The 22,415-nt window shown below is 40.8% G+C and overlaps 2 protein-coding genes and 1 long non-coding RNA gene across 6 annotated transcripts in view; 1 reads left to right on the top strand and 2 right to left on the bottom strand.

The window, feature by feature from the left end:
* LOC133467301 (bromodomain-containing protein 8-like) overlaps positions 1-6,757 on the bottom strand; it is a 16,790-nt gene extending 10,033 nt beyond the window's left edge. The window contains exons 1-9 of one of the 2 annotated variants that reach the window (XM_061752013.1): positions 6,635-6,757; positions 5,486-5,566; positions 5,267-5,331; positions 5,011-5,149; positions 4,727-4,909; positions 4,547-4,628; positions 2,747-2,881; positions 1,943-2,103; positions 538-955 (exon numbers count right to left, since the gene is read on the bottom strand). In XM_061752013.1, coding sequence (XP_061607997.1) covers positions 538-955; positions 1,943-2,103; positions 2,747-2,881; positions 4,547-4,628; positions 4,727-4,909; positions 5,011-5,149; positions 5,267-5,331; positions 5,486-5,503 — 1,201 coding nt within the window. In that variant the 5' untranslated portion in view covers positions 5,504-5,566; positions 6,635-6,757. Of the gene's footprint in view, positions 1-537; positions 956-1,942; positions 2,104-2,746; positions 2,882-4,546; positions 4,629-4,726; positions 4,910-5,010; positions 5,154-5,266; positions 5,332-5,485; positions 5,570-6,634 lie in introns of those variants that run through there. The other variant, XM_061752014.1, reaches the window with a different exon arrangement.
* gng8 (guanine nucleotide binding protein (G protein), gamma 8) lies at positions 2,759-22,415 on the top strand. 3 transcript variants are annotated; one of them, XM_061752028.1, is made up of 6 exons: positions 2,759-2,892; positions 4,722-4,948; positions 5,022-5,092; positions 6,962-7,094; positions 15,168-15,267; positions 21,588-22,415. In XM_061752028.1, exons 4-6 carry the CDS (start codon positions 6,979-6,981, stop codon positions 21,714-21,716), a joined length of 345 nt encoding a protein of 114 aa, XP_061608012.1. In that variant the 5' UTR covers positions 2,759-2,892; positions 4,722-4,948; positions 5,022-5,092; positions 6,962-6,978; the 3' UTR covers positions 21,717-22,415. The 3 variants fall into 3 exon arrangements, with proteins under 3 accessions (XP_061608012.1, XP_061608013.1, XP_061608011.1); XM_061752029.1 differs by lacking the exons at positions 2,759-2,892; positions 4,722-4,948; positions 5,022-5,092 and adding an exon at positions 7,217-7,300 and having other exon boundaries at positions 6,966-7,094; XM_061752027.1 differs by lacking the exons at positions 2,759-2,892; positions 4,722-4,948; positions 5,022-5,092; positions 6,962-7,094 and adding an exon at positions 13,272-14,529.
* On the bottom strand, positions 17,790-21,022 carry LOC133467309 (uncharacterized). The gene is made up of 2 exons (XR_009785188.1): positions 19,239-21,022; positions 17,790-19,158 (listed from the first exon to the last, which is right to left on the bottom strand). It is a non-coding gene; the product is annotated as an uncharacterized LOC133467309 (long non-coding RNA).

Below are 22,415 nucleotides of genomic sequence, written 5' to 3'. Positions count from 1 at the left end.
CTTTTTCATCCACAGGCACATTAGATATAAAAATAGTTAAGTATTGTTGTAAAACACAGTATTTTATGCTTTATATACTCTATTTATATGGCTTGGGGTGGCGTGGTGGCCATTCTGTCCCTCGTTCGCTTAAAACCCGGAAAAGTATTTTTAGTGTGAGTGAAAGCTTTAAGTTCGTTTAAAAGCCTAAATTGCCCATAGGTGTGAGTGTGAATGTTTGTTTGTTTATATGTGAAATTGACTGCCGACCAGTCCTGGGTGTACCCCGCTTCTTGCACAGTCAGCTGGGATAGCAACCAGTTAACTCGCGACCATAACGAGGACAACAGTTATTAGAAAAGCAATAATAAAATAAAAATAAATAATAAATAAAATGGATGGATGCCTCAATCAAAACTGAGCAATATCTTTGTGAAGGCTACATTTTTGATACACCTATTAGATCTGATTAGATTGTGCAGGTGCTCTGATATAAAATGTAGCTGCCCGTTATGAAGCAGGTAAACACACATTATACATTTACATGCGTGTGCATACCTTCACTGGCGTTTTCAGGTCTTTGCTGTGCCCATCTCTCTTCCAAAGACATGTGGCTTTTATGGTGCCCCACGGCTCCTGTGTCTGTCATGGCCTCGGGCTGTGCAGGTGCTCCAGTGTGGCAGTGCACAAAACTCCTGAAGTTGCATGAGGAGGTTGGTGGAAGGCCACTCAGTCCCACTGTGGTTGCCGCATCACACTTATCTTGACTGCTGCACGCTGAGGTTTTGCCCTGAATGTCCAACTCGTCTGACTGATTCCTTGTTGGGCTACAGCGGAGAGATGAGGGCTGAGGAACCCCCGCGGGGTCTTGGGTGTGGAATGGTTCAGCCTGCCAGGCACCGGGAAGTGTGTGGCCGTTCTCTTCGCACAGGAAGAGAGCAGCCTCGACTGCAGCCGCATCCAAAGCATCTGCTGCCTGTAGAAAAAGGTACAGAATTGACTGTAAATCATACACAACAGTTCTCCTTCGAAATCTTTCCTATGTTTAGTAGCAAATTACCTAAATTGCAAAATAACTGGGGCTGTCAAGATTACATATTTTTAGAATTTATTATTCTATCAATTACTCTATTGATTAATCAAATCGAAAAGATTTATTTTGCATTAAAGTTTATTGCAAAATAATCCCCCCCAATTACTTTATTCACTAATTATTGTTTGTTTCGTATTGCTTATTGATTATAAACCAAATAAACAACAACGAAGCCAAATCACACAAGAGGGAGTGATTTACTTACCGTTTTTTGAAACAGAGCTGCTTCTTGGGTACTGATTCATGCGAATGGCTACTAGTTGAGGCTGCTTCCGGTTCAACTACATGTCAATTATATCTTATTCATATTACGGCTGCAAATAAACCTATTTTTGTAATAGCTTAAAGTTAATATTTTTTCCATGAATTCATTATGATTTCGTTACTGGTTTGTTCTGTAACATGGAAAAATAGGAGAAAATGTTGATTAATGTTTTCCAAAGTAAAAGCAAATGTTTGCAAATGTCTTATTTTGATTAAACACAAAATACAATCATTCTGATTTCATGAAGGACTACAGAATTCACATATTTACTGTTGAGAGGCTGAAATCAGAGTATTTGGACCATTTTAAGTTAAAAAATGGCTCTAAATGATTAATCAATTATCAAAATAGTTGTAGAATAATTTGATGCACGATTAGTTATCGATTAATCGTAACATCTCTAAAAATAACCTAATTTTACTGTGGTGGTTTCTTTTTGTCCGCTAATGTCCTCGACGAAAATACATTTATCGGACACTTCAATAGGTACACTGCACTAATGCATGCCAAAAGCATGATTTTAAATACAGTGAATCTAATTAGACTTAGCAAGTGTACCAAGTGTCCAATGGGTGATTACTACACAAGTTGTCCCCAATCATCACCTTGTCCTCTATGATGGCAATGATGTCCCCCACTGTCTTCAGATCCAGTTCATCTGCCATGTAGGAAACTGTCACATCCTCTTCACTCAGCTCAGAAACTTTCACACCTGCAGGGGGAGGCTGGCACCCAAATGACGCAGATGGTGCAATCACATCCACCTCTGCAAATGAATGACACATCACAGTTCGGGGGGGGGGAGACGCATTAAAGAATTGCAATGAAACCCATTTAAACAAAAAATGATAGATGAAGGTATAGAATCTATTAAGAGCCAATACAAAGTTGTGTCTAATATATAGAATACCATTTAGATATATTTATTCAACATGCTTATTACTGTGGTTGCAAGTTTGCTCTCAGGTGTTTCTAACATTTTGGTTATCTTTTATAGCTCTTTGATGCAGCAGGGACGTGAACACAAATTTGTGACCAACGAGTGGATAAACAGACTAGAAAAAGTACTTAAAGTATATTTATAATCTGGCAACATTCGTTGTTCCTTTAATACTGCTACTTTAATGAAAATTAATTTGTGTGTGTTCAAAGCGTATTCTTGTAGAAAAAGACAAATCCATGTCTTTGCCACTAATTACCACACTGAAAATTCCCACCTAATCTCAGAATTTCAAATTGGACCACTACAGTCACAAACATGTACTGTATGTAATTAAAACAACATCTTTGATAACTTTGCAGGAAAAGACTTACTAAAATGTAAGAATTTTGGAGGAACAGACCTAAATAAATAAGGCATTGTTCATGATTTTACGTGATGACAAATTGTGTAAGTGTGTGTTTGAGACCTGAATATGCTGAGGTGGCAGATTTCACTGGAGCAGGCGTGGTGCCGGAGGGGGAGTCTGTGCTGACCATAAAGCCTAACTGGGCAGAGAACTGGGTGGGACCCGCCTCCAGGAGTCGAGACAACATTGGAGCACCTGTCATGGAGGTACCAGCATCACCAACACAAAAGTGGAAGTGACTTTAGTTTGGACTTTTTCTAAGAATTTCTACTATACAACTAAAAATGAACAACAGGCTTTTAAAAACAGAAAATTATTTTATGCATCAAAACAGTTATTGTTTTGTTGTGAAAAGAAATTTCTCCAAGCTGAAAATGGTATATAAATAATAAGTAGACTATGGTGAAATAATCAAAGTTCATTGTCATTCGGGATTTAATATAAGACCTATATCAAAAGTAACATATGTAGCAAAAAGATAAGAATGCTTAATTTTTATTAATACTTGATTGCACTTCCCCACATCCCAAAAAACATGCATTAATTGGAGACTCTAAATTGCCCGTAGGTGTGAATGTGAGTGCGAATGGTTGTTTGTTTGTATGTGCCCTGCGATTGGCTGGCAACCAGTTCAGGGTGTACCCTGCCTCCTGCCCGATGACAGCTGGGATAGGCTCCAGCACGCCCGCGACCCTAGTGAGGAGAAGCAGCTCAGAAAATGGATGGATGATTGCACTTCTAAACCACAATAATAAAAACAAATTGTACATGAAACCCACCCCCTTCATAATCTCAGAGGTATTCATTTACAATGTGTTTTAGTATTGTGGTATAGAAGTACATTGTGGGGCAGAACATTATTAAAAATACAGCTTGTGTATACCAGGGTTTGGCAAACTATGCCCTACGGGCTACATATGGACTGCTCTGTAATTTAATCCAGCCCACCGAGCATTTGCATTATCAGGAGTCCTGTAATATTTGTTGCATTAATTTAGCTGTTTTTACTTCCTAAAATTGGTTAATCACATTTTATTTTAAAATAATTTCATTGTATACGTGTTATATTATTGATTTATTGTAAACAATAACTGTGATTGACTGGCGACCAGTTCAGGGTGTAACCCGCCTCTCGCCCGGAGATGGCTGGGATAGGCTCCAGCACGCCCGCAACTCTAGTGGGGATAAGCGGAACGGAAGATGAATGAATGAATGAATATAAACAATACAATGAAAAATATTAGTTAAAATAAATCATTTTACATCATTAATTTAGAAAATTGGTTAATTAATCATAATTACATTGATGATAGATAACATTTAAAAATTTTATTTTATTATTAAAATAAACAATTTCTCTTTTTGGCGGCACGGTGGACGACTGGTTAGAGCGTCAGCCTCACAGTTCTGAGGACCCAGGTTCAATCCCAGGTCCCGCCTGTGTGGAGTTTGCATGTTCACCCCGTGCCTGCCTGGGTTTTCTCCGGGCACTCCGGTTTCCTCCCACATCCCAAAAACATGCATTAATTGGAGACTCTAAATTGCCCGTAGGTATGAATGTGAGTGCGAATGGTTGTTTGTTTGTATGTGCCCTGCGATTGGCTGGCAACCAGTTCAGGGTGTACCCTGCCTCCTGCCCGATGACAGCTGGGATAGGCTCCAGCATGCCTGCGACCCTAGTGAGGAGAAGCAGCTCAAAAAATGGATGGATGGATGAATTTCTCTTTTTTTACAAAAACCTGGCCCATGTGTCTGTTTCTAAAAATCCAATGTGGCCCTTGAGCACACAATTTTGCCCATCCCTGCAGTAAACAGTAGATTGTGCATGTGCTACTCAAATGTCCAGTAAGTATATTTTACCTGATACTGGAGAGAAGGGCAGAGCCAGCTGCAAGTCATGTGCTGCAGTCATATTACCAGCGGACACGTCACGCTCTCCAGTCTGACACACAACCACATACATTACATTTTTTTTGCTTCCAGTACAAATGATCAAATATTTTTAAACATTTTTAATTTGAATATGTTATTTCAGCATACCAATCTGGATGTTGTGGCCAAGATGTTGCCTTTCTTCAGTAGCTCAGAGAGGAGTGGAGATGGGGGCGGTGTACCTCTCTGGGCCAGGAGCTTCTTTTGGGTGGGGTCATCAACAAGTGACGGGTTCTCATTACCAGAGCCAGAAGAGTCGGCAAATGACATTAATCTGACAGATCCTGAAACCTAAAGACAGACAGACAGAGAAAGAGTCAGAAACATCAGGTAGGATGAAGTGATACAAACCACAATGTTTTCAGTTATGTCAACAGACTCTTTGGACTTACATCTTTTGTAGATGAAAAATCGTGATTCAAGCACAGAAGAGGATCACCTGATGGAAACTCCAGGCTGGTGGAGTTGCAACTCGTGGGTGAATGCATGGTGGCACCTGCCACACGCCGAGCTGTGTTCTTTGCTACCTGTCTGGCTGAAAGAGAGAGGAACAGCGTTAAGATTTGTTTCTATCAGTGGCAGAATCACAGATAATAGATAGCTATACAGATAGTTACACAGACAGATAATTTGAAGTAAAGACGATACCCTGATAGGCAGCGTCTGTGCACTTTCTTTTCAACTCGGCTTCTTCCTCTTCCAGTTTCTGTTTCCTACCCGACACAATACATTTATATGCCCTTAACAATGGATGTGTGCAAGAGTGTTTTGAATATATTCATGATTTGAAACTGAGCATCCTCTTTATGAAGGCAAAAATAGACATGGTCGTATCACTGGGTGAATGGAGAATTTGTTGCATCTTACCTCTGAATTTCCTTCCATAATTCTTCTAGTTTGGAATCTAAATGACCAGCTTGAATGAGTTCCGACTCTCTCTTCAGTGTCCTGCAGGTTGGAAACACGTTATAAATATATACAGTCATTGGCACCATTGTTGTTTTAGCAATGTATTTACATATACAACTAAGATCACTTAATTGAGACCTACTTCCTGGTTCATGGAGAATGATGAACAGATGGGTGTTACCATTCAGATTCTGGGGAATGGATGGTTCCATTGATGCCATAGAGACTTAAATGCTAAAATTTTATAAAAACCTATATATGCACCTTTATCCAGATTCTCACCAAAATGCAATGGATTCTTCTAGGATTACCAAGGAGTACATTTAAGTTTCATTCATAACCTTAAATTTCTGTATGGTAAGAAAATTCTAAATTACTCGTATTATTTCTCAAGTTTAGTTTACAGTTTCAATGTTCTCTTCTTTGGCACTTGTCCCCACCCTTCAGTACAGTACTTGCATGCATTGTCCATTGTGAATACGCAACATTAGATATTCCCACACAATCTAATGGGATCCAGTACAAAAGCTGCATCAACGAGAAATGTATTGTTACAGACAGTCACATCATACCATCTTTTCAACTACATTAATTCTTGTAAACTCCTATGGTAAGTTTCCAAACTTGAAAATGCCATTAATTTTTCAACACTAGTTTCTTCCTTTGACGATGCCCCATCCCTCTATAAAATGTTGTCAAAATGATTACATTTTTTTCCCATAATCCTGCTATACTGTATTTTCTACGCTGTCCTGCGGTACATTCGCCTGACTTCGGTGCGGACACTGTGAGTTCAGTTCCCACTCAGTGACGGTGTGAATGTCAGTTTGAATGGTTGTCTGGCTTTATGTGTGCCCTGCGACTGGCTGGGGCCCAATTTCAGGGTGTAGTCCGCCTTTCGCCCGAAGTCAGCTGGGATAGGCTTCAGCACCCAGCGACCCTGAACAGGATAAGCGGTCTGGAGAATGGAGCGACGGACTATATCAAATTGACTGCTTAGAAAAATTACCATTAAAAGGACAAGTCAGTGGTGGCCTGAGACCGTACAGTTCTGTATAATTACACTACTATTATATATCTATACTGTTGAAATATGTATTTTTATACCTGTGCTCCTCTTGGGTTTGCTTGATCAACTCTTTTAATTCATCAATCCTCTGAGCCGTCAGCCTGCGCACTATCACATCCCCCACCGTTTCCACCACCTCCCCCTTCTCGCCTCGCTTTCTCCTGCAAACACACAATGACATTGGAACCTTGTTCAGCTGTCATATATTGTTTTTGCCTGGAATGCATGCTTGGTTTAAAACACTTACTTGGGGGCTTCAGTGTTCTCCAGTAGCTCGGAATACTTAGAGGCGCAATGCTGTAAACACGAGAAGAGTGAAGTAAATTTTGAATAGTACGTAAAAGTATATATTTTCTTTTCTGTAGTTGAGGACATTGAGGACATGTCCTGCCTTTTGAGAGAACCAGTCAGGTGGTCGCCCGGGTTCTGCAAATGGTTTGATGGCTCGACTGACAGAGACCCTGCAAAGTTAAAGATCAATCATGTGATTCTTCCAAGGTCAGATTCAGACACCTTTTCAGAACTTTCTACATCGTATATAATTACAGAAACGCACCATAATGCACAGCACACATTTTATTTGTCCAAGTAACATTTCATTTTGTGCATTTTTGTGTAAGGCTTTCAATGCTTTACAATGCAACGTCACATCAGAAATCTCTTGTGGTGGAGTGGCTGGGGGCGAGGCGGTAGATAGACGTGAGGTAAGGAGAATAAACTTGTGCTGTTACAAAAATAAGGTAAATTTACAGGGATTGAGTTGTACATAAAACACTACAAATACATATCTGTAATGTGACTATTTCTTGGAAAACACCAACATTTATTATTATCTTTATATCTAACTTTTACCCTTGAAAAAAATTTTAAATTACTTTTTTTTCATTATTTTCTTTAAAAAAGGACTTCATGTTGATAGAAATTTATTTGTGGTAAATTTAAAACCACATGTAAATTACAACTGTATTTTTTATTTTTGTTTTAATGTTTTTGTTTTTTTCAATTGTCCTAATACTCCTTTGTACTTGTACATGCCAGCGTGTACTGATCTGCATAACATGCACTGTTCCAGTGCACTTAACTGTAGATATAATATGTTCGCCAGCTGTATGCATACCCTTGAGATGCTTCGTCATTATCAGTAATTCATTAACTATTGGTATTGACTATTGAAGTCTAATATTGACCACAATGGAGGGCACAGTCATGGGGTAAAAGCAAGGGTGTGAAATTTGTTTTCATCACGAGCCACATCGTAGTTACAGTTGCTCTTAAGGGGCCCGGTTATAACACTGTAACCACATACTTAAGGGGCCCGGTTATAACGTTGAAACCACATACTGTAATTATAAAGAGGAACAGATTTAATTACATTTAAAATGAAAATTCAACAGTTCAAATCTGTTCTTTTTAGGAAAGTGCAACATTAATAGCTTGTCTTCTTTTTAGACAGGTTTGAACAGTGTGAATCATTATTCTATAAAAATAAATAATGGCATTTGTTATTGCTTTGGCTCCATCTGAAGAGTCAGGGAATCTCTGGAAGATGTATTTGTAGTGCATGAGTTATATATGGCTCCATCTGAAGAGTCAGGGAATCTCTGGAAGATGTATTTGTAGTGCATGAGTTATATATATATATATATATATATATATATATATATATATATATATATATATATATATTTAGCCAGAAGCTGAGCTGCAGTGTTGATTTTGATGAGGCTTGAGGGTGAGGCAGTTACACTTCTTGTCCGTTACCTAATATTTTCCGTGTGGGACCCCTAACAATTGTCCCATCATATTACATAGTTGCTCCTGCATTTGGTTATTGTTATTTTTAGTTTTGAGGTTGACACCTGTTGGTTAAAGTGCATAGAATGACAGTAAAGTACCAGTTCTGGTCTCCACTCTTCATGACCGATGTGGCCAAACACAGCTTCTCCCTCACTGACCATGCTTCTGTTGGGCCAATCACAAGCAGCTTGTGTTCTGCAGATGACCAAAGAAAAAAAGAGGAAAGTCGTCTCAGCTCATGATAAACCTGAATATTCATATTAAAAAGAGGAAAGTGTTGCCATTCTCCGGCCTGCTTGCTAACTCAATCTGCAATCCAAACCCTTTGTACTGCTGAGTAACACCCCCCCCCCCCCCCCCCCCCCCACACACACACACACACAAACACACACGCACACGCACGCGCACACACAGAGCGTGTCCATCTGAAGTGAGAGATGTCAGCTGGAGAGACGTGCAGGTGGCGCGTCGGTGCAGCCGAACTTGGTAGCAAAACAAAAACAAAAAAGACGAAGCCACTCACTCATTCGACTAGCACACAGCAAGTGACAGCAACATCTCCCGTGCGCCGACATTACTCACTTCCAACGCCGTTTGCCATCGTCCTGTCATCCCCACACGCCGCACATCCTGCCAGACGCAAACCCCGCCAGTTAATACCACTCGTATTATCACGAGGTGACACGTGAACACGTAAACAAAACACAAGCGTGCGGGTTACCTTAAAAAAACATGTTAACACTCCCCGAGCTTTTCTCCGTTGACGTTAGCTCACGCGCCCCATCCTCGTATTGTGCGTCTTAGCTAGCGTTAACTTCAATATCAACTCGCTCCGTCAGAATGCTGCATTTGCATTTGCTTCAGTCCCCGAGCCGTCCCGGGTTGATTCCAACCACGATTGGTCCACGTTAGAGACAAAGCCGTCAGACGAGGAGGAAATTGAGCGAAATGTTCGTACGAGCCACCGTCGTCATTTATCATTTAAAAGTAGCTAGCTACATGCTATGTGCCGTGTGCACGCCCACCACCACCGCGGTCACTCACTAAATGATGGTGGCGCGCGCGCATACATACAATACACAGCTGGCTGCTATGCTAACTCACTTTAAAAGCTCCATTAAAACGACCCTTTTCTTGATGGCTACTTGACAAATATTGTACTGCCACAACCCTTACGACAAAGTAACTAAATACGTATTATGTGCTGCCCAGGGTTGGGAGGGTTACTTTTAAACAAATCCCAGATAGTTACTGGTTACTATTTTAAAAAATGTAATTAGTAACCTAATCCTCGTACCATAATATTAAGTAACGAAACGTGATTACTTTTAATTACTTTTGTATTACTCCAATACCGAATATGCCCCAAAAAAGACCAAAGAAAAATAAAATAAAATTCCTGGTACCCCGTAATGAAAGAAAACCCCACAGTGGTCGCAGAAATAACTTGAATCTGACAAAAGTCATAATAAATTTAAAACATTTATGAAAATAATTGTTTAATATGCATGGTTTTGGAATGCTGGAGGGAGCCAGATAACCTGGGATTCCAATCCAAAACCTCAGAACTGTCAGGCCACAGTGCTGCGTATTGATGGATGGTGGTTGGATACTTTATTCCTCCTGTAATGGAAATTAGATTCACTAGCTTCATAACAACGTTTTAAAACCTTTCCACATGCATGACTAGGCGTTTGTTATAAAGAGTGAAATGGAAATAAAAGATCAAGCTTTACACACACACTTGCACGTACCCACACTATTAATTTTGAAATGACGACATAATGACCGCCGAAACACTGTTCCCGGTGACAATTTAAGCAGCTGATATTGGTTATACATTACAGTGTTTAAATAAGTAAAGCAGTGGGTGATCTGTGATGGGATAGTGAAATATTGACTTACAAGGTGTGGCCATAGGGCTATGCCAGCTCCTCCACAGCCTCACCAGCTGTCGGGATGGCTTTGACAGAGCCCAGTTTACTTTGTAAATGTTATCCAAAATGAATAAATCCTCCCGAGAATATACAATCAAAAGAGTCACGTTCATTCTCTTCAATTTGCTTTAAACTTCCCGCTTTTGGGAAGCCAACACCCAACATGTACTGTAGATTCAGTTGCCTGTGTCATTTGTCTGTTGGCCCAAAAAAACCTATAACTGCGTTCCATTAAGGTCCATTGTGAACATATATCCCACTTGTTGCTCTGCTTAACTCCTGAAAAGGTTGCTCAGACCACTAGTTTAAAAGCGTGTGCGTGCTCAAATGAACAACCAACCTCTCTCTTCCCACATTCAAATTGTAATCTTCCAAAAATAATTCATCCATCCATTCATTTTCCGAACCACTTCTCCTCACCAGGATCCCAGGCTTGCTGGAGCCCATCCCAGCTATCTGCGGGCGAGAGCCGGGGTACACCCTGAACTGGTCGCCAGCCAATCGCCGGGCACATATAAAACAAACAACCATTCACACTCACATTCACACCTACGGGCAATTTAGAGTCTTCAATTAACCTACCACGCATTTTTTGGGATGTGGGAGGAAACCGGAGTACCCGGAGAAAACCACGCAGGCACGGGGAGAGCATGCAAACTCCACACAGGCGAGGCCGGATTTTAACCCGGGTCCTCAGAACTGTGAGGCAGATATGCTAACCACTCTCCACCGTGCCGCTGCAAAAATAATTGTAATTTTGAATGAATGTACCTGTAATCTGATTGTTTTTTTCTGTAACTGTACTGAATTATTGTTTTCTTTGTATCCTTAATACCTAACGCAGTTGTATCCTTAATACCTAACGCAGGTACATGTATTCCGTTACTCCCCAAACCTGGTTGTGCCACTTTACATAACCTCTGAATGGGAATACATATTGACCACTTAATAAACACCAAAAGACTCAAGAATTCATCCATCCATCCATCCATTTTCTGAGCCGCTTCTCCTCACTAGGGTCACGGGCGTGCTGGAGCCTATCCCAGCTATCATCGGGCAGGAGGCGGGGTACACCCTGAACTGGTTGCCAGCCAATCGCAGGGCACATACAAACAAACAACCATTCGCACGCACATTCACACCTACGGGCAATTTAGAGTTGTCAATTAACCTAGCATGCATGTTTTTCCAATTTGGGAGGAAACCGGAGTGCCCGGAGAAAACCCACGCAGGCACGGGGAGAACATGCAAACTCCACACAGGCGGGGCCGGGAATTGAACCCAGGTCCTCAGTGCCACTTCAAGAATTCATAAAAAAAAAAATAATAATAATAAATAAATAAATTAAAAAAAAAAAAAAAAAAAAAACCTTCACTGGCTTGCCCTTTTTAAGTTCCAGCTCTTATATTTGTTTAAATTGGGGAAACCAAGTTGGGGTGACACGGTGGTCAACTGGTTAGCACATCTGCCTCACATTACTGAGGACCAGGGTTGAAATCCAGCATCGCCTGTGGTGTTTGCATGTTCTTCCCTTGTCTGGGAGTCTGTGTGGGTTTTCTCCGGGTACTCGGCTTTCCTGCCACATTCCAGAAAATATGCACGGTCAATTGAAGACTCTAAATTATCCGTAAACGTGAAAGTGAGTGTGGATGGTTCTTTTATCTATATATGCCCTGCGTTTGGCTGGCGACCAGTTCAGGGTGTACCCCGCCTCTCACTTGAAAGTCAGCTGAGATAGGCGCCAGCACACCCGCGACCTTAGTGAAGATAACCATTTCAGAAATTGCATGGATGGATGGATGAAGCCAAGTTAGCTATTTATATCAGTCGAAGAGACAAACTGTACTCTGGTCCTCACTTGAAAGCTGTGGCCTTGTGGAAGTGTAATGTAAGGGTGGTGGCAGTACCGTTTTCCTTCACAAGGAATACTTTTGGGGACTATGGGATTATGGAGCGATTTTATGCAGTGTATCCCAACATTATGGGCTCTATTTTTATGAACGGCGTAAATCTTGCCCAGTGGGCAGAGCAGCTCTGCGCCAGGGGCATTTTAGACCGGTGCTGGGAATTTTGTAGACAAGTACAGGCTGGCAGATCTGAGAGAGGACGGGCTGCGCCATTGTGGGAGTGTTTACAGCTGACGACATCCCTTTAAATGTGGCACAATGACAGTCTTGAGTGTCGAAAAAATAAATTATATTATTAAAATATTTTATATAATTATACTATTAAATACTGAATGAGATGCTTATTACCACCGGCATCTTCTATCTCTCCGCGGAACTCAGTATCTGTCTGCCTGTGGCCCAATCAAATTTCACGCCGCCGCAGATGCGCTTTCTACAAAAATAGAGCCCAATGAGTTGAAGTGCTAATTTTAGATGTTTGCTACTTTGTCATTTTTTTTGCTATCTTTTGTCAGTAAAGTGTTGGCACAGAGGGATATTGAGGCAATATCCATCTATCAATATTATTGGTACAATTTTGTTTTCTCCAAACACAAGACGATCTCCCAATAAATCAGCACTTTTACTAGGCATCCAATCAGATTGCTCAGATGTCATTGCTCTGCCGCTAACCGCCACTTGGGGGCATATTTTGTCGGGATGTGACTAGTATTTTAATGACTGATCACATGCAATGTCTGATTGTAATAATATAATTTCTTGCTGACTAACTCAAACATTATTTGTGCAATCTTGTTTTCACTAATGGTAGCACGGAGGGCCAGTGGTTAGCACATTTGCTTCACATTCGAGAGGTCCCGTGTTGGTATCGCAACTCAGCCTCTGCTGTGTGGAGTTGAGACTTCGGGTGTGAAGCAGTACATACCCTGGAGTGGTCAGCAGTCACTCACAGTGCACATGGGCCTACAGTATAAACCTACATCCATTCACACTCATGTTCTCACCTATCGACAGTTCTGAGTTTTCAACTAACCTAACATGCATGTTTTTGGAATGCGTGACGAAGCCACAGTACCCGGAGAAAACTCATGTAAGCATGGGGGGAACATGCAAACTATGAGACCCGAGATTCAAACCGAGGACCATGCTCGTCCACCATGATGCCCGATGAATATTAGGTAGGACTTTATTTGGAAGGGCACTATTATCCCAAATATGTCAACTTAAAATGAATACACCGTGGAGATGTTAAACTATAATTTGGGGCCCTCATCTTGACACAGAAAGACACCAGTGAAACAGTTCTGTCTTAGCTCTTCCACAGAGACAGTCCAATGATGAGTGGGAAACAAATGGTAATGAGGCACCTGACATTTAATACCACACCATTGCCCCCTGGTGCTTTGTGTAATAACTGACAACTAACTTTAGGGAAAAACTGCTACAGATATTGTAGCCAAATAATTTATATATTATATTATATTATATTATATTTCATCAACTTGTGTAGGTATCCCTAATGTGGCCGGTGAGTGTAGCTAAAAGCCATTATGTGGCAATTTAATAAATAATGCATACACTGTACTTGGTAGGAGACTTGACTTCCGATCAGGCAGTGTAGTTTCAGTTCCCACCTAGCGACGGTGTGGCTGTGAATGGTTATCTGTCATTATATCTGTGCTCTGACTGATAAAGGACACTGCAAAAAAATCCTTTGAATTTACTTAATTCAAACATGTACATTGGTTGCACATGATTAAAATGTGTTAAACTAACATATATCATTTTACTATTTTCGAGGAAAAGAGGGGGAAATTACGTCAGTTTACCACATTTTAATCATGTGCAACCGGAAATAAAGTACTTTTTTTTTTCCAGTGTGTAGTCTGTCTTTTGCTAGAAGCCAGCTGGGATAAGGTCCAGCTCCCCATGACTCTGAATACGATAAGCAGTTATAGAAAATGGATGGATATTTACATTCAGAATCCAATAATTTTTGTATAAATGTAAACATTTAATCAACATGGGAAAGAAAACAAGCTTGTGGGTTTTTTTACAATCTCAACGTCAGGCACAAAATGCGGTAGAATATCAGATTTAGTTCAGCCAGTGTCATATGTCAGTAGGTTCAGCGCTGCATGTTGCCTTGCCCACGCTGGGGGAACAACCAGCGCTAATTAATGGAAGGAGGGAACCTGTTGAGGTTTCCCTCCTCAGCTTTGCCATTAATCACACTTCATTTGATGCTGCAAGTTGCAGGACTCAAGCACTTCTCAGCAAAGGAGTGTCGCGGTGAGTGATGTTTGTGATGAATTTAATTATGGCTAAGAAGAATTTGACCCCTTTTGTACTGGAGTTTAGTGTATTTAAAACAGCTTAAAGAAATGCAACACCTCTGCATATTAGGGTAGAGGTCTAATATTTACTGAAGTATGACTGAAGTATAGGTAATTAATATTCAACACATTTTAATTTAATGTTGCTTTTACAAACTAACAAATATAGAATATTGTTGTTATAGTCTAACTTGGGGGGAAGATCATAAATCCAATGTATGTCTGTCTACTGAACAATGTGTTATTTGAAAAAAAAAATATATATATATATATATATATATATATATATATATATATATAAAATTGATAAACAGCTGCTAAGTTTTCTGTAACATAAACATGTTAATGGTAGATTTATTTACAGTCTCAGCTCGCAGCCATCAGGGGAGCAGCTCTGCCCTCCCTTGTCCTGCTCCTCTGAGACTCTCACTGCGACACGTGCAGCTGAGACCCAGGGCGAAGAATTAATGAGCAAATTGAAACAGTCTCAATACTCACGGTCCAGTTGCCTTCAATTCTCAGTCCCTGAAACACACACACACGTTGTCATTTTCACTGTCTTAAATCGCCACACTTCATGCATGTTTACTGCAGGCAAAGAAGCAACGGGATGTCCAACAACATGGCCAAGATTGCGGATGCCCGAAAGACGGTTGAGCAATTAAAGCTCGAGGTCAACATAGAGAGGATGATGGTATGTGTAGTTTATGTTGATACTATGCAAAATGACAGTAGAAAAGAGAGCATTTGTAGTGACATTTTAAATGGGCCTACTACAAATACTTTGGTTTCAGTATTTTGGGTGTGCTAATTTGTTATAACAATATCCTCACTGACTTGGACAAATGAGGAAAGAGTTATGGCAATTTGGCAATGAGCAGTGTCCTGATAAGACACTTTGATCAATGCTGCCCATGGTTTTCCACCAGTCTTGAATACGTGTAAAGAGCAAGTACAACCCCAATTCCAATGAAGTTGGGACGTTGTATTAAACATAAATAAAAACAGAACACAATGATTTGCAAATCATGTTTAACCTATATTTAATTGAATACACTACAAAGACAAGATATTTAATGTTCAAACTGATCTACTTTATTGTTTTTTAGTTTATGGCTGCAACACGTTCCAAAAAAGATGGGACGGGGTCATCTTTACCACAGTGTTACATCACCTTTTCTTTTAGCAACATTCAATAAACGTTGGGAACTGAGGACACTAATTGTTGAAGCTTTGTAGGTGGAATTCTTTCCCATTCTTGCTTGATGTACAGGTTCAGCTGTTCAACAGTCCGGGGTCTCTGTTGTCGTATTTTATGCTTCATAACGCGCCACACATTTTCAATGGGAGGGAGGTCAGGACTGCAGGCAGGCCAGTCTAGTACCCGCACTCTTTTACTACGAAGCCACGCTGTTGTAACACGTCCAGAATGTGATTTGGCATTGTCTTGCTGAAATAAGCAGGGGCGACCATGAAAAAGACGTTGCTTGAATGGCAGCATATGTTTCTCCAAAACCCGTATGTACCTTTCAGCATTAATGGTGCCTTCACAGATGTGTAAGTTACCCATACGATGGGCACTAACATACCATCACAGATGCTGGCTTTTGAACTTTGCGTCCATAACAGTCCGGATGGTTCTTTTCCTCTTTGGCCCGGAGGACACAACGTCCACAATTTCCCCCAAAAATTTGAAATGTGGACTCGTCGGACCACAGAACACTTTTCCACTTTGCATCAGTCCATCTTCGATGAGCTCGGGCCCAGAGAAGCTGGCGGCGTTTCTGGGTGTTTTTTATAATTTGCTTTTGCTGTGCATAGTAGAGTTTCAAGTTGCACTTACGGATGTAGCGCCGAACTGTATTTACTGACATTGATTTTCTGAAGTGTTCCTGAGCCCATGTGGTGATATTCTTTACAAATTGATGTTGGTTTTTGATGTGCCGCCTGAGGGATCAACGGTCACGGGCATTCAATGTTGGTTTTCGGCCTTGCCGCTTACATGCAGTGATTTCTGCAGATTCTCTGAACCTTTTGATGATATTATTGACTGTGGATGATGAAGTCCCTAAATTCCTTGCAATTGTACGGTGAGGAACATTGTCCTTGAACTGTTCGACTATTTTCTCACGCACTTGTTCACAAAGAGGTGAACCTCGCCCCATCTTTGCTTGTGAATGACTGAGCAATTCAGGGAATCTCCTTTTATACCCAATCATGGCACCCACTTGTTGTGGGATGTTCCAAACAGGTATTTGATGAACATTCCTCAACTTTCTCAGTCTTTTTTTCACCTGTCCCAGCTTTTTTGGAACGTGTTGCAGCCATAAAATTCTAAGTTAATGATTATTTGCTAAAAACAATAAAGTTAATCAGTTTGAACATTAAATATCTTGCCTTTGTAGTGTATTCAATTAAATATAGGTTGAACATGATTTGCAAATCATTATATTCTTTTTTAATTTATGTTTAACACAACGTCCCAACTTCATTGGAATTGGGGTTGTACATTATATGTCAGCTGCCAATGTATGAAATGGTGCGGAATGAGTTAAACATGTGCTTTTGTGTGAGAAATGTGTCAGTCTTGTTTGGTGAGGAACTAGTACACTAGACTCTTAAGTGTAAAAATAAAACTAAATTATGAGGTTCCGATGACTTTTTAAGAGCACATTAAGATGGAGTAATGTGAGAAATTTCAAGTCACTCACGTATGTTTGATGAGGGGCTTGGCCAACTTTTAACTATAAATTTGGGGCTTAATAACAGCACTCCCACCTATTGTATTTAATGATCAATATTAATTTTTTTGTCAAGCACCTTGAGCTCGACTTGTCTGGGAAATTTCAAGTCAATCTGATTTATTTGGTGAGGGGCTTGAGGTTATTAAACCAATTTTAATAACTGTACCCCTGTCTGACAAAATACTGTATATGGTTAAAAGTAATTTGGAGTGCCTACATTGGTGTGAGAAATTTTAAGTCAGTCACATGTTTGAAAAGGGGCTTGGCGGTTATTAACAGCAACCCCATCAGATGGAATGCTCTGGTCTAAATGACAGAATTTTGTAGAGCTTAACTTGTGCCAGAATTTTCAAATGAATCTTTTTTTTTTTTCGTGAGGGTGTTGGCTAAAGGAACCTGTGTTTTAAAATCTCCTAACTCCCGTGGTTCCAAGCGTGTTCGTTTTCGTGAAAGAACTTCGTTCACAACAATGTATAAAAACCAACCAATTTATTCCTGACAGAGGAGTCTATACATTTGCAGAGCTCTGGGTTCGTAACTATCCCTATCTTATCCTTAGCAGATAAAGTAGTCGAACCAAAACTATCTGACGCTACCTCAGACTTTATACAATGTTTCAAACAGGCCAGTATGGAATCGCTGTCGTCTGATTAGTCCGTAATCTGACGTCATCGTTGTTCTGCGGACCATCTGATCTGGCTCCAGACGTCGCCTCCAGGTGTCACCTGCCGATGTCTCCTGCATTCAATGTTTATAGTGGCTCCCCGCAGTTCCTTTCTTCCTTGACATCTGTCTCCAAATACCCCCCGATGGGGCCAAATACCCCTATACTCCAATACACATTCTCTTCCAAACTAGTTAGAATTACATATTAGAATATAGTATTCTATATTCCCTTCAATCCCCCAAGTTGATCTTCTGATAATCAGAAGATCAACAACCCCTATACCTACTACCTTTTTCACTACAATATTCAATTAACCTAATCTAAGCACAGCAAAACAAAAAATGTAAATTTAAAAATTTAAAGACAGGATACACCGGTATCGTTCAATGGAGCGAGCGATTCCATGGCCACCCTGTCCTCATCCAGGGACAGCAGCTGATATTGGCCGTAGGGGTCCTTACCCACAAAGGCCTTGAGGACAATTCTGAGAACCAGGTTCCTGAGACAAGGGATAATACAACATCCACAAATAGCAAGCACAGCCATGACAATTATGATGGTAGTTGCCAAAGTCAGTATGAAACCTCTCCATTTCCCAAACATCCTATTAAGCAGGCTATAGAATGGGTCGTCCTCCACTCCAGACATTGATTTAAGTTTAACAGACATGGCTTGCAAACCTTTCATGGCTCTGGTGATCTTTCCGTTCGGCGCCGTATTATTGGGGATAATTGTACAACAATGTCCTTTAATTCGAGAGCAGGCACTCCCTTCTTCCGCTAACATACTATCAAGGACCAACCTATTTTGGAATGCCATGAGAGATGTAGCCGATAGTTGCTCATGGATGCCCTCCGCTAGTTGGGAGGTGAAATTCACCAATCTTTGAATTTGGTCATGATGGTAATTTATGAAATCAACATTTTTATTCGGAGTTACCCATATAAAAATATCACACAGCAAATACTATAGGAGCAAAAGGGGCAAATAAAATTTCAGGTTCGACATTATTCAGACCCGACCGTGTCAAAATATCATCCGATTGGTGAACCGAAATGCAACAGGCGCGTATCAATCTCACTATGTCACCACATGCCAGGCTCATGCCGTCCGTCAACCTCTTCAGCGCTTGAATCCACATTTCACCGCCAGCTGCCAGTCCGGGCAGTCGTTTCTGTAAAAACTCGAGATCTTTTAAAGACAATTCTTGCTATATTAACCCACCTTGTTGACTGGGGATCATAGGATAATTACCGGGAGTCGGGGTATATCTCGTCGGACTCTTAATTCTGGTTCCAGTCTGGGACCTCGTCTTGACTCGGTCCCGGCATGGGGGCTGATAAGCCTTTTCCATCCATTTACGTGCTTCCCCAGAAGTCATTAGCTTAGCTTGTTGCCTTCTTTGGTCTTCTGCTGTCAAGTCTTTGTCTGTCGGAGGGGGCGGTGGGGGAAGCTCCCCCTCCACATCCTCATCAAATTCAGAGTCAGACTCGTCACTATGTCTCGGTTCCCTCAAGCAGGAACCTCTCTTATTAATACTAGAAGTCAACTCTTCCTGCAACGTGGTTTGCCAAACCTGTCTGTCGGTTATTCGGGCGGAACCCCCTGGTGTGGCGATGTTGCCCGCTCCTTTGTCTGCAGGCTCGTCTCCTCTCGGGGATGGTTCCTCCTGTCTCAAGGTTTGGCAGTTAGAATTTTGATATTCTACTGTACCTTGTCAGTTAGCAGTCACTATTTCTTCCATGGTAGTACGCTGCTGTTGGGTCAATTCAGGTATTGCTGATGTTCCCAACAGATTCACTTCACCCACTATTTGGTATACGGGTGCTTGTAGTGGGTGCTTAGGTTGCCGTTTGTCAGATTGGTTAAGAGTAGTATAGGCTGGGGGTGTCAATGGGAGCTTTACTTCCCCATTGTCTTGGTGTGTTATCTTAGCGGCTCGCTCTACCGGCAAAACCGGATAGAGGGAAGTTACAGGGGGGCCGCTAAATGGTCCCTAATCGAATTTAGTGGGGCAATTTGATGCGCTTTTTCGCCCCGAACTGCTGCCATTGCCGTTGACACCACACAAATCTCATGAATTTTTCTCCTCCATTCTTCATTCTCTTCTATTTTTTTATTCAAATTCATTTTCTCCATCCACCCTGCAGTGACCAACTTCTCCTTCATTTCTTTTCCTTTCAGAATAACCTCTCTGTTACGTGAAACAACTTACATTCCTTTTTCTTTTCCATTTTGCCCACACACTTCTTAATCCTGTTTGTTTCTTTTTCTGCCTTTCTCTTTCAATCCACAAATCCGACACATATCACATTCATTACCTCGACTGTCCAATTCACAACCCCGAGTTTTGGTGGCACACTCATCTTATTCTAAATCGGTTTTTGGGGGTCCCAAAATCCCCAACGTCTACCGAAACGTTACAATTTGAAACCACGTCCGATTTCAAGTCAGTCTACGACGAGACAAGTAGGTACCTTGTTACCCTACTTTATCCCAGGATTTTCTGTTATCCTGGTTTTGTCAGGTACCTTGTTACCCTGACGTCAGGTCCTCCGTTACCCTGACTTTTAATTATGCAATTTTAACTACACAACGTCTTATTAACTATTGACAACAAAACAACTGTACCACAAGTCTCCCAAATTTCGAAATTTCCAATGTGCAGAATTCGTGATATTATCAAACAGGCTTCTGCTCACCTTTTTTATTTCGGTGCACCGGGGAGATTTGCAGTTCAACTGAATTCCTGTCCGCTCCTCTGTCTTTTTATCTAATGTCCTTTCAGGATCATGTCGGGGTCACCATTTAAAGGAACCTGTGTTTTAAAATCTCCTAACTCCCGTGGTTCCAAGCGTGTTCGTTTTCGTGAAAGAACTTCGTTCACAACAATGTATAAAAACCAACCAATTTATTCCTGACAGAGGAGTCTATACATTTGCAGAGCTCTGGGTTCGTAACTATCCCTATCTTATCCTTAGCAGATAAAGTAGTCGAACCAAAACTATCTGACTCTACCCCAGACTTTATACAATGTTTCAAACAGGCCAGTATGGTATCGCTGTCGTCTGATTGGTCCGTAATCTGACGTCATCGTTGTTCTGCGGACCATCTGATCTGGCTCCAGACGCCGCCTCCAGGTGTCGCCTGCCGATGTCTCCTGCATTCAATGTTTATAGTGGCTCCTCGCAGTTCCTTTCTTCCTTGACATCTGTCTCCAAATACCCCCCGATGGGGCCAAATACCCCTATACTCCAATACACATTCTCTTCCAAACTAGTTAGAATTACATATTAGAATATAGTATTCTATATTCCCTTCATGGCCTATTGACCTTAACTGTAAGTCTTAAAAAGGCAACCACATCTGATGATATTATATGATTAGAAAGACATTTTGAAATGACATTTTAAGATGGGCCACTGTGAGAAATGTCAAACTCAACCTGACTTGTGATTACAGTAGATACTAAAAAGTACTATTAAAAAAACCCTCCATATTGTTATTTTCTTTTTTATTCCAGTGGCTTCCTCATTGCGGCTTCTAACTCCTTATTAGTACATTAGTTTTATGACAGCTAATTTTATGTTTATTTTTACCCAGGTATCCAGAGCAGCAGCAGATCTGATGGCCTATTGTGAAACTCATGCCAAAGATGACCCCCTGGTGACCCCTGTGCCTTCCTCAGAGAACCCCTTTAGAGAGAAGAAAATATTCTGTGAGATACTGTAAACCCGGTGTAGACATTTATGGAGCGGCAGTGTATTTTTAGATTTCTTTTCATATGATTGCCATTTAATATGAATGTCTTCATTTTCAACTGCCTTAGATGTCTGTTTTGTTGCTGTGTAGGACGCCAAAGAATTTTATATGTTTGAAGATGATAATGATGGCAATAAAGACTGCAAAAATGAGTGCAAAGTTCACTTAAGTAAGCATGCATGTACCTGTCTTTCCTTTTACTTCTCCTTCAGCTTGTACATTAAATCCATGCTTCTTCTCTGTGCTTTTTCTCATCTTGCCTGTATTTTTTTCCAGCATGTGCACGCGAATAACCCAGATTTTCTTATCTTACACGCAAGCCACTGTTTGTATAGTGCAACAAGGTACTATAACTCACTGCCATTTGCTTGGTGTTGGGAATTGATCCGATATATTGTACATTAGTTTCGGGAGGTGCCTCACAGTTCAGAGGTTCTGGGTTAGAATCTTGGCAGCGGCTTTCCTTATTTTTTTACTGCACAATATTTTTCTTTATTCTTCTGCTTATTACAGACATTTGTTTTATCAGGGCACATCTCAGTATCTTTAAAGTAATTCTAAATCAGAGAACGTGACTGTGTTTTTTGTTGTTGGAGGATTATTCACTAAGCGTTGAATCATTGCTTTTGCCCTGACGTCGTGCTCACTTGTGAGGCATCATACTTTCTT

This window comes from Phyllopteryx taeniolatus, chromosome 17, assembly GCF_024500385.1.
Source record: "Phyllopteryx taeniolatus isolate TA_2022b chromosome 17, UOR_Ptae_1.2, whole genome shotgun sequence".
In the NCBI taxonomy this organism is placed as follows: domain Eukaryota; kingdom Metazoa; phylum Chordata; class Actinopteri; order Syngnathiformes; family Syngnathidae; genus Phyllopteryx; species Phyllopteryx taeniolatus.
This window is presented reverse-complemented; position numbering and strand designations above follow the sequence as displayed.

Excerpts from the sequence above, each read along its gene's own strand:
- gng8 (XM_061752027.1), top strand. The coding sequence starts at position 14,354 with ATGTCAGTAGGTTCAGCGCTGCATGTTGCCTTGCCCACGCTGGGGGAA. Across the intron at positions 14,530-15,167 it reads CTCAGCAAAGGAGTGTCGCG|GCAAAGAAGCAACGGGATGT; the intron begins GTGAGTGATGTT and ends TGTTTACTGCAG. Across the intron at positions 15,268-21,587 it reads TCAACATAGAGAGGATGATG|GTATCCAGAGCAGCAGCAGA; the intron begins GTATGTGTAGTT and ends ATTTTTACCCAG.